At 45.4% G+C, this 12348-nt stretch overlaps 1 protein-coding gene across 1 annotated transcript in view; it reads left to right on the top strand.

The window, feature by feature from the left end:
• Positions 1 to 12348, top strand: part of mgat4b (alpha-1,3-mannosyl-glycoprotein 4-beta-N-acetylglucosaminyltransferase B) — a 41519-nt gene that overhangs the window by 18063 nt on the left and 11108 nt on the right. Inside the window, exons 2-9 of the mRNA XM_069531470.1 lie at positions 2347 to 2526; positions 3478 to 3621; positions 3854 to 3987; positions 4318 to 4364; positions 4597 to 4710; positions 7444 to 7519; positions 8684 to 8798; positions 11999 to 12129. Coding sequence (XP_069387571.1) covers positions 2347 to 2526; positions 3478 to 3621; positions 3854 to 3987; positions 4318 to 4364; positions 4597 to 4710; positions 7444 to 7519; positions 8684 to 8798; positions 11999 to 12129 — 941 coding nt within the window. The remainder of the gene's footprint in view (positions 1 to 2346; positions 2527 to 3477; positions 3622 to 3853; positions 3988 to 4317; positions 4365 to 4596; positions 4711 to 7443; positions 7520 to 8683; positions 8799 to 11998; positions 12130 to 12348) is intronic.

Here is a 12348-nt window from a genome sequence, read left to right as displayed (position 1 = left end):
CCAGAAATCCCATTGTTAAGAAATGATGAACATCTGAAAATCAAACTGTGAGACGTTTATTGATCAATGATCAACAGGACTGTTTACTGTGACTCATCCAGTGTGTGTGTGTGTGTGTGTGTGTCTGTGTGTGTCTGTGTGTGTCTGTGTGTGTCTGTGTGTGTGGATACTGGGTAATCTCATTTACTGGGTGGTCTGCACCCTGTGACTGGTTATTATGTTATTTCAACACACACACACACACACACATTTGTCTGTCTTGGTCATAAAAGCCTGTAAATTAAATTTCGTTGCTTGTTCCTGTTTTAACTCTTTAAACGAGTCTGTTAGTAACGGTCATCAGTCCTGTTAGTGCCCCCTGCAGGCCGCAGTCTTCACTACAGCCTCTCAACAGTAGTGAGAAGTCTGTCCTGAGCTGTTCAGACAGACAGACAGACCTGATTATAAAAACATGCAGCATGTTGACGGTGTAAACTCTGCTCAGAGGCAGGCTAGCTGTTTCCCTTTGATTTCAGTCTTTATGCTAAGCTAAGCTAACCAGGCCCTGGCTCCAGATGTGTATGTCTCAGAAACAATATTCCGCAGTGGCTGGTGTGTGTGTGTGTGTGTGTGTGTGTGTGTGTGTGTGTGTGAGTGTGTGTGTTGCTGCTTGTCCTGATGTTTCTAATGTTCAGTCTGCAGCAGCGCCGAGTTCAGTGTTTAACAGAGCGACGGCTGCGGGAGGGAGATTATTTCATCAGAGCAGATAAATAACTGGGCAGGAGCATCATTAAAAACTCATCAGTGTGTGTGTGTGTGTGTGTGTGTGTGCACACTCTCAGTAATGCACTTCACTTGTCAGCCAAACAGATGTGACTATTGTGCTCCGTTAATGAGGGTTTAGAGAAACAATTACAGCAGAATGAAAGAGTCCCTGTGTGTTGCATCGATGAAAGTTCAATTTATTCTCATTTATTTGGTTCAATCGACACCAAAGGAAAAGTTGGAGAAAATGTCCAGACTGGGTTAAACATTTGTTCTCACCAAAGAACCTGCAGAGCACGTCAGGAACACGTCAGGAACACGTCAGGAACACGTTAGGAACACGTTAGGAACACGTCAGGAACATGTTAGGAACACGTCAGGAACACGTTAGGAACACGTCAGGAACACATTAGGAACACGTCAGGAACACGTCAGGAACACGTTAGGAACACGTCAGGAACATGTTAGGAACACGTCAGGAACACATTAGGAACACGTCAGGAACACGTCAGGAACACGTTAGGAACACGTCAGGAACACGTTAGGAACACGTCAGGAACACATTAGGAACACGTCAGGAACACGTCAGGAACATGTTAGGAACACGTCAGGAACACGTTAGGAACACGTCAGGAACACATTAGGAACACGTCAGGAACACGTCAGGAACACGTTAGGAACACGTCAGGAACATGTGCAGACTTTTTGTCTTTAGAATCCAGCAGTCTCACTGTTTTATAATCTCTGGTTCATGATGTGTTCTGTGGGAGGAATCTGATGAATCATGTGGAAATGAACTGAATCACATATAAACCATGTAGATGTTTGATTCTGTGCAGTCGAGGTGTGAACAGAGTCTGATGAACGAGACGCTGCGTGTCTCACAGGGATTACTGCAGATTTACTGTCGCACAGCATTAACCCGATGAGGGATGATGGACGGATGATGGACGGATGATGGACGGATGATGGACGGGTGGATGATGTTTGCTGCAGCGGATGAAGGATTTAGCTTTTTATTTTCATGTTTTCACTCAGATTATGTCTTTCTCTGTCTCTCTACCTGTTAACGACGATTAAATCCCTGAAACATAAATCTGTCCGTCCATCAGTAAATGACAAATCAATGAAATGAAGCAGTCCAGGTCCACAGACGTCCCTTTATATTAATATCAAACTGTTACTGATCAACAGCGCCACCTGCAGCCACACCAGGTGACTCATTCGGTTGAAGTGGTTTCATGTAAAAACAAAGTGTCTCGATGTGTTGAGCTCTGACTGTGTTGTCCCATGTTTACCCATGATCCTCTGCTTCCTGAAGCAGAAGAGCTGCTGCTGTAACAAACTGTTCTTCATGTTTTAAAGTTTCCTGCTGAACATTGGAGATAAACTCTGGTTGTTAACTTCTGAGCTGAATATTCAGGAAACAATGGAGAAAGTGATATTTATTTTAAATCAGGATTGTTCTGTATATATGTTTTTGATTCAGTTCAATTTCAATATATTTAAACTGTAGATCAATTCAGGTTCCTGCACGACAAAGAGAAGGGGAGAAAAAGTCTGAAATTAACTGGTTCTCCTCCTCCTCCTCCTCCTCCTCAGGAGATGTGGTGGATATCTACCAGAGGGAGTTCCTGGCGTTGAGGGAGCGTCTCCACTCTGCGGAGCAGGAGAACCTGCGTCGCTCTAAGGAGCTGAACCTTGTGCTGGAGGAGATCAAACGAGCCATCGCAGAGAAACAGGCGCTCAGAGACATCAACCGAACCTGGAGCAGCCTCTCAGGTGCGTCCACACTGCCGGGACAAATCTGAAGTCTCCTGTCGCCTGGTCCTACGAACACAGTCTGGACTTGATTCATCTAACATGATCTAACCTGGTCTGACCTGGTCTAATGTAAAGTAAACCTGGTCTGACCTGGTCTAACCTGGTCTAACCTGGTCTAATGTGAAGTAAACCTGGTCTAACCTGGTCTAACCTGTTCTAACCTGGTCTAATGTGAAGTAAACCTGGTCTGACCTGGTCTAACCTGGTCTGACCTGGTCTAATGTGAAGTAAACCTGGTCTAACCTGGTCTGACCTGGTCTGACCTGGTCTAACCTGGTCTGACCTGGTCTGACCTGGTCTGACCTGGTCTAATGTGAAGTAAACCTGGTCTAATGTAAAGTAAACCTGGTCTAACCTGGTCTAACCTGGTCTAACCTGGTCTAACCTGGTCTAATGTGAAGTAAACCTGGTCTAATGTAAAGTAAACCTGGTCTAACCTGGTCTAACCTGGTCTAACCTGGTCTAATGTAAAGTAAACCTGGTCTAATGTGAAGTAAACCTGGTCTAACATGATCTAACCTGTTCTAACCTGGTCTAATGTGAAGTAAACCTGGTCTAATGTGAAGTAAACCTGGTCTAATGTAAAGTAAACCTGGTCTAATGTAAAGTAAACCTGGTCTAATGTGAAGTAAACCTGGTCTAACCTGGTCTAATGTGAAGTAAACCTGGTCTAATGTAAAGTAAACCTGGTCTAATGTGAAGTAAACCTGGTCTAACCTGGTCTAACCTGGTCTAATGTAAAGTAAACCTGGTCTAACCTGGTCTAACCTGGTCTAATGTGAAGTAAACCTGGTCTAACCTGTTCTAACCTGGTCTAATGTGAAGTAAACCTGGTCTAACCCGGTCTGACCTGGTCTAATGTAAAGTAAACCTGGTCTAACCTGCTCTGACCTGCTCTGGTGTTTTCAGAGGAGACCAGGCTGAAGTTGTGGAATGTGAGCAGCAGTAAAAACGTCCTGCAGCTTCCGTCCGTCTTCCATCATCTTCCTCACCTGCTGAACAGAGAGGACAGTCTGCAGCCCGCCGTGCACCTGGGACAGGGACGCACTGGAGGTGAGACAACACCGGGACCAGGAGCCATTACATGGGGGGGGGGTGCTAACTCCGCTCAGTAAATGAAATGTGGAACAACACTAGACGTGTTAAAGAGAGGAGCGCTCACTCTGCTGCTGATTCTGGAGACTGAACAGTTCTGAAGAAGAGATTGATTGATGATCAGTTTGCTCTGACCTCTGACCTCCTCACTGTGTTTGTGAGGTCATTCATCCTCTTCGTCTGTTCGCAGTCTCCATCGTGATGGGCGTCCCCAGTGTGAAGAGGGAGGTCCACTCGTACCTGACCGACACCCTCAACTCTCTCATGTCCGAGCTCAGCGCCGCCGAGAAAGACGACTGCGTCATTGTCGTCCTCATCGCTGAGGTCAGTGTGTGTGTGTGTGTGTGTGTGTGTGTGTGTGTGTGTGTGTGTGTGTGCTTCCTCGCTTGCTTTCTAAAGGTCAGTGGTTTCGCTAATGAACCCCAACACAAACACACACACACACAGTGTTAATGTCACTGACTCTGTTTAGCACGTGTGCTAATGCTTCAGGGAGTAAAACTATGATGAAGTGTGTGTTGAAAACATTTGAGCTGTGAAATCACATAAACTTCATGTGTGTGTGTGTGTGTGTGTGTTTGTGTGTGTGTGTTTGTGTGTGTGTGTGCACTGTACTGTGTTTCAGAAACTAAAACAGTTTCTCTGTGTGTTCAGGCGGACCAGCAGTACGCCAGCAGTGTAGCAGACAACCTGAAGCGCATGTAAGTCCAGCTGCATGATGGGAAACAGACATGTTAGGGAGATTCTTCACTTCCTGTGTGTGTGTGTGTGTGTGTGTGTGTGTGTGTCATTGTTCACTTTACAGTACAGCATGTTAATGCATGATTAATTAGACACACACACACACACACACACACACACATCTCTCTGATTCTAACCATCAAACATTGAAGTCGTCTCTGATCGTTAACATCGTCTTTGTGTTTGCACCAGTTTTCCAGTGGAGATTCAGTCGGGTCTGTTGGAGGTCGTCTCTCCATCCGTCCACTTCTACCCCGACTTCTCCAGACTCCGAGAGTCCTTCGGAGACCCAAAGGAGAGAGTCAGGTCAGTGTGTGTGTGTGTGTGTGTGTGTGTGTGTGTGTTTGTAAAGATGACGACACGTCTCCACTTCCTCCAGAATGTTCGTGGCTCTTCCTGTGCTCAGCAGGAAACAGCTTCACTTCACGGCCATCTTTGTTTTTCTTCTTCCTGGTCGTTTGTTTAAATGACATCATATATTAATGAGTCGGATCTAAAACAGCGCCCCCTGTCTTTGAATTTGATGTTTAACAAAGTCACAGACCTTACGTCACTGGAATACTCCTTCAAGCCACGAATGATGCTCCATCTGATGTCACATCCTTTAGACTGACCGCTGGCAACCTGCTGTGCATTGTGGGAATTATAATAAGACGGACGAATCACGTTCCTCAGATGAAACAAGTGAATGAAAACAGTTCAAAGTGATTTTACAAGTTTGTCTTTTGTGACTTTGATCTGATTTAAAAATGAGAGCGTCTCCTCTTTAACTGACACACACACACACACACACATACACAGACACACACACAGAGAGACACACAGACAGAGACACACAGAGACACACACAGACACACACAGACACACTGAGACACACAGAGACACACACAGAGAGACACACAGACAGAGACACACAGAGACATACAGAGACACACACACAGAGAGACACACACAAAGAGACACACACACAGAGACACACACACACACACAGAGACACACACAGAGAGACACACACACACACACAGAGACACACACAGAGAGACACACAGAGAGAGACACACACACAGAGACACACACACACACACAGAGAGAGACACACAGACACACACACACACACACACACAGACACACACAAATCGTTATCCAACTTTCTCTGATTGCTGGAGCTGATAAATTACACACACACACACACACACACACACACACACACATACACATACACACACACCAGGTAAAACATTAGGATACCCTGTGTTTGTGTGTGTGTGTGTGTGTTTGTGTGTGTGTGTGTGTGTAGTTAGCTCGCTCAGTGTGGTTCAGAGCCTCATGAATTAGCCATGACAGGCTGACAGACCCCTGGGGAGCTGTTTAACACACACACACACACACACACACACACACAGACACACTGACACACCTAAATTGGCCGTCTGCCTTCTTTTCTACTTGACAGAATCATCTTAAAAGAGAACACACACACACACACACACACACACACACACACACACACACACACACATCATTTTAGTTAATAAAACGTTGCCCCACCTCTTTGGCCCTGTTCCCATGGTAACACTAGAGGAAAGGGAAGAGGGAACCAGAGAGGGAAGGATGGACAGAGAGGATGAAGGAGAGAAGGAAGCGAGGATGCAGAGAGGGAGAAGTCAAAATGCTAAATGTCTGTATTTATAAAAATCTGTTCTCGTCTCGATGAAAGTTTCAACATTAACACACGTCTATGCAGCACTTGCTCGAGGGCACAGGGGCAGTTTGTGGTTCACTATGTTTCTCAAGGACCCTTGGCATGGGGGATGGGGAAGAATGGGATCGAACATACGACCCCCGGTCAGAGGATGAACCGCTCTCCCCCCTGAGCCACAGCTGCCCCAAAAAGAAGGAAGGTTTGGGAAGGGAGGGAATGAAAAAGTTTCCTATTCCTTCTTTTCCTTCCCTCCTTTACCCCTCCTCTCCTCTCCTCTCCTCTCCTCTTCTCTTTCTTTCCTGTCTTCTTTAGTTTTTCCTGCTTCCCTTCTTCCTCTCGTCTTCCCTTCTTCTCCTACCTCATCCTTTTTCTATCCTGCCTCTCTCTGTTCTTCCCCTCATCACATCTCCTTCCCTCCTTCCCTCAACACCAGATCAGCTGACCAATCAGAGAACAGGTTGTGATCTCGCTCCACGTCGGGGTCACGGAGTCGAGCGAAGCAAAATAAATGTGATTGTTTGAACTTTACAGGAAGTTAAAGTTCAGATTCATGTTGGTGAAACGACGATGCTGCTGTGATGTGATCTCATGTGTTCGGATCCAAAGCTTCTTTTTCATCAGGAAACACTGGATCCTGTGGTTTTTTAAATCAGCTGATTTCAGTGTTGAATTAAGAGACAATGACGAGTCTGTGTCGACGTTACTGATCCATAAAAACGTTCTGCTTTGAGAATAAAAATCAAATAAAAGACTCATTCAGTCCCTGTAGTAAAATAACTGTGTGTGTGTGTGTGTGTGTGTGTATTTATAAAGTGAAAGAGGGTGGGGGGGTTCTTGTCCGTCAGGGCTCAAGGAGTCAGACGTCATGTGATCATCACATGCTTCACAAACCTCTGCTCAGGTCATTCTCTGGTGTCGGGGTCAAAGGTCGTGGAGGTTCGTTTTCTTTTAATCCTGAAAAACAGAAACAAATTTCTACTTGTTAATGAAATCACTGAGCAGAAAATGTGGATTCATCCGCTGCTGAAAATAGTCCCAGACAAATGCAGCTGTAAAAACTTTGTGTGTGTGAGAGAGAGTGTGTGTTTGTGTGAGTGTGTGTGTGTGTGTGTGTTTGTGTGAGTGTGTGTGTGTGTGTGTGTGTGTGTGTGTGTGTGTGTGTGTGTGTGTTCTGCTGTTTACTGAAGCTCATCTGGAAACACTCTGATTCAATTCCCTGCTGATTGTTCACTGTTGTCGTGAAGCGTCGCTCAAGACAGAGCATTGAAACTTTCCAGCTGCAAATGATGATAACATTTAGTTTCCTTCTTCCTCTTCTTCCTCCTCCTCTTCGTCAGGTGGCGGACGAAGCAGAACCTGGACTACTGTTTCCTGATGATGTACGCTCAGACTAAAGGAACTTACTACGTCCAGGTGGGAAAACGTAAAGTTTCAAAGGTTGCTAACATTAGGGAGGCAGAGTTTATGACGTGTACCGCAGCCAGCCACCAGGGGGCGACTGAGACACTTTGGCTTGACTTTTTGTCAACATCTTTATTTACAGTCAGAAAATATATAAACATCAAATTGTTATTTTCCATATTTATATTTCATGTTCATATTATTTCATGCTGCCACAAAACCTTTCATTTAACTTTCACGGTTAAAATGACGCGTGTCTGTTTCCTCCTCAAGTAAATTTGAGTCTGAACATTTTTATAAATATCGTTGCCAAACACACAACCTCAGCGTGTGAATGTAGAAACGAATAAACCGCAGGATGTGGACGGGGTGAGGACAGAGACGAACAAAGCAGGACGGCCGTTAAAAGGAAGAGCAGAGTGATGTAACTGTTGGTGCTGCGGCTGATGAAAGCGTTGCACTGTGGACTGACGGGGACGTTAATGGACGTGTCTCCACTGTGGCTTCATCACAGACTCTTTGTTCCCTTAAAAGATGAAAATAAAAAGAGACAGACTCGTCCTAAAACATCAGAACCAGAGCAGGTGACGAGGTGAAGGTCGATCCTGATGAGGAACATCTGATAATTAAAGCAGCAGATTCACTTTCAGATAAACACAAATGTTCTTCTCTTTATAGAGAAACGTGAACTGGTCAGCGAGGTTCAACCGCTCAACCTCTTCCTCTTCCTCTTCCTCTTCTTCTTCTTGAAGTGGATCTGGATTATCTTTCTGGTTGTTTCCTCCCTGTCATCATCGGTGGCGGAGCTTCGGCCGCTCCCACACTGAACGTTTTGACAGGAACTCAGACTCGCTGCAGTGGCGTCTAAACTCGCTCTGAACTTCTTAGCGTTTCTTACTCTGCGTGTGAGGGAGGTAAACACTCCAGAGTCAGAAGTGGAGGAGCTAAACCACAGAAGAAGAGTTATCGGTTGTATCTAAACTGGATTAATATTTCTTCCTGCTGGAGTAAGAGAAGAAGAAGTTTGTGCTCTTGTCACATGAGCTGTTTTCAGACATGTTAATAAAAATACCAATAATTATGAAGCACTGAATGTAAAAAAAGACACTGTCTCTCCTGTCTCCAAGAGGTCTCACACTGTTCTTCTGTCAACACCTCTCTCTCTCTCTCCCTCAGCTAGAGGACGACATAGTCGCTCGTCCCAACTTCTTCACCACCATGAAGAACTTTGCGTTGCAGCAGCCGTCAGAGGAGTGGATGATCCTGGAGTTTTCTCAGCTCGGCTTCATCGGTGAGTCACCGCTGCCGTGCATCAGCTCCATTAGTGTGTGTGTGTGTGTTTCAGTTTTAATCAAGGTATCGTTTCATTTAGTCGCCTGTTGGTGGCGTCATATCCTCCTTGTGCATGTGTCAGAGTCAAAAGTGACTTTCTGTCCAGTTTGAAGTCACATTTTTATGATGCACTTTTTATATCTTGGTGGTTTTTAACTTTTAGTCGTCGGACGTCTGGATCTGAAGTTTTCAGAGGAACAAGCTGAGCGAACGTAGCGGCAGCTCGACTCACGGCTGCTCAGAGACGTCCTGTGTTCGATCATGTGATGACTGAAGTTTCTGCTGAAGTCGTGAGGAGCTGCAGTCTCTTCTCCTCCATCGGAGGCTGAATTAAATCCAGCAGATTAATTAAAGCTTCCACCTGCATCTGATCTGGTTTGTAATTGTTCTGTCAGGACCGATCAGAGACTTCTCTCCTCCTCTAGCCAATCAGCCGGCGCCGGCATGTGGAACGTGGGCGTTACCCGCCTGTAACCGCGGGCGATCTTTGCTCAGAGCTGTTTCCAGTGCTGACAGATGGTTAGAGACAGAACTCACACTGATCCACGCTCCTCAAAGTTTGAGGGTTTCTGTCAGTAACCACACACACATGTTCACCACCTGCTCATATGATTCAAGTGTCAAAGTAAGACGGCTCTCGCCCAATCGAAAACTTGAACATGGTGCTGATCAACGTGTGAACATTTCCAGATGGACTGTGATTTATAAAAGTTATGTTACCTGAGCTGCTTTTGTCCTGATGGCAACAGACTGAGGTTGGAAAGTCCAAATGAACTGATCCATGGTTGAGTTAGATCCAGACCACACACCGCCACAGGAGTGCTTTTATTTTGAAAGTGGGTACAGGAAGTGTTGCAAACATTAATGAATAAAGATGTGCTCCATGTGTGTGCGTGTGAGCATCATAGATGTTGTCATCGGTGTGAAGGCTATTTTTACTGGGAATCCTCTTCTTCTTCCATCTTTTTAACACACACACACACACACACACACACACACACACACACGGAGACAGCATCATTTTCATCCCATGAGGCATTGCTGCTCCTCTCCTTAGTGCTCGGGGTGTCATCTCTGAGGCCGTGGGGCAGGAGAATCAAACGCACGTCGTGGTCCCTCCAGAGGCTGAGACGTGTCGTCACACTGCTGAGCTCAACAACAAACATCTGTAACATCAGCAGCTTCTAAAACCTCACACTGACAACACGCAGCTCAGACTCACACATTTCAGCGTGAACATGTTCCCACGTCGACTCTGAACAGGAAATGATGCAACTTCTTTAGTTTTTAGAAGAAAACCGAGTCTGTGTGTTTTATAACCTGCTTCATATAGAAATACAGTCGATACACTAAAGTCCTGTTAGACACCAGTTCTGTGTTTTTATAGTTTCAAGGTGAAATATTTCTGTACATTAAACTGAGCTGTTGCCTCATAGAGTTGATTAAAGTTAGATTCACTCTGCTCTTATTAAACTTCTGAATCTGAGCGTGTAGTTAAAATCACAAGCTGTTTGTGAAAACTGAGTCGTCGGAGCGTTGACTCCATCTCTGCCTCGAGGCGCCGCTTCCTCCGTTAAAAGCAATTAAACATTTTAAGTGTGAATTATTGATGAAACTAACGGCAGTGGAGAAAACAATCCATTATGTCATTATGTGTGTTATAATCTCAGAAACCTCCAGAGACACTGATCACAGACTGAACCAGGCTGATGAGTTTTATTTCTCAACTGAAGCGTCAAACTTTGACTCAAGTCTTTAAATAGTTTTTTAAAGTCAGAGGATTTTAAACTTGTTTATGTTCTCATGTCTCACTCTCAGCGTCTCTTAATCTAATTGGCCGTCACTCACAGGATCGAACTCTCACATCTCTCACACTTCATCTCGTCGCCATGGAGACAGCTGGTCTGTCTTAACGTGGTTATACGTCCATCTTCTCTCCTCCTGTTTCACTTCACTTCTCGTAAACACTCGAGTTCCTCACACGAAGAGTCTGAATCTTTAAATCGAAACTCATCGGCGAGAAACTCCGACTCCTCCTGAGTAAAACTAACTTGAGCTCAGTGTGCGTATGAGCCCGCTCACAAATACTATAATACAACATTTACTTCCTGTGAGGAGTTCAACTCTGGTGAACTTTGACCCCAGATGTTCTTGGTTCATGTGTTCATGTAAAACGATGACGACACGTGTTCACTGTTACATGTGAGATGATCTGAAACCAGAAACAACAGGTTAGCAGCTACATGTAGCATCACTGCTCCACGTCACTGACGTTAACGGACGTCTGCCTCAAACAATCACGTCACTGAACCACAGCTTCTTCTGTGGTATTTGATTCATTGTTGACTTTATCGCCACCTACTGGTCAGACTTGCTTGTTTTCTCGTTTGGACGGAGATATTTTGTAAAACGGTTTTTGACCTGTGGAAAAGAAGCTCGACAATATTCAGCTGAAACTCTTTGGCAGCGTGAAGCTCGTTCTCCCCGGCAGCAGCAGAGTCGCGGTTCTGATGCTGATTTGTTTTTCCGGTTGTCGTCTCGTCCTCCGCGTCCTCCTCCTCCCCCTGTCTCCCCTCCGGTCCTCGTTTTTGACCTCGTGAGTCCTCTCTGACCCTGGGGTCGTCGGCGAGTAGCTGCTGCTTTAATCAATTCATCAGAGCGAAGCTGAGTCACTGAATTAAATCAGACGGAGGACAGAGCTCCAGGGGCTGCTCTGAAATTCAGCGGTTCACATTTAGGCAGAGGCTAAGTTTAGTTCAGTCCAGCCTCGTTTACATTACGGGGGAGGGGGGGGCAGGCTTCCTTCGGCCCATCGAACATCCGACCCCCGAGAGGCTGAAACGTCCAAACCAATCCCACTTGTTTTTTTATTCTTCACCAGCAGTCGCTCAGAAAGGCTTCGCAGAAAATACACAAAATATTCTACAAATAAAATATTTTAAAACTCGACTTCTCTCTGAACCTTTCTTCAGGAGCTCGTCCTCCAGGACCGTCGTCCTCTCACAGTTTTTCTCACTGTCCTCGTCCACTCGTTCCTCAGCTGCTCTGGGATTTGAACCAGCAGCCTTTCACTAATTACATCCACCTCTCTGTGATGTGAGCACTTGAGTGACTCTGTGGTCGAGTCTTCCTCTGAACTCTTCTCTCGTTGTGTGACAGGAAAGATGTTCAAGTCGTTGGACCTGTCGCTCATCGTCGAGTTCATGCTCATGTTCTACAAAGACAAACCCATCGACTGGCTGCTCGACCACATCATGTGGGTCAAAGTGTGTAATCCAGAGAAGGACGCGGTGAGTGGCCTCCACACAACACAAATACTGCACTGTCTCAGAACACATCTATACAGACAGATGGGTTTTTACACTGTCTCTGTTTATAGGTTTTTATTGAAATTGTTTTATTTAATCCATCACATCAATAAATGTCTGTGTCATTCATCCCATCACAACACTCAGATTAGTTCAGTAGCTCCCCCTGTTGGTGGATGTGATGAGCTGCAGTGTCTCTGT

Source organism: Paralichthys olivaceus, chromosome 9 (genome assembly GCF_024713975.1).
Source record: "Paralichthys olivaceus isolate ysfri-2021 chromosome 9, ASM2471397v2, whole genome shotgun sequence".
Lineage (NCBI taxonomy): Eukaryota > Metazoa > Chordata > Actinopteri > Pleuronectiformes > Paralichthyidae > Paralichthys > Paralichthys olivaceus.
This window is presented reverse-complemented; position numbering and strand designations above follow the sequence as displayed.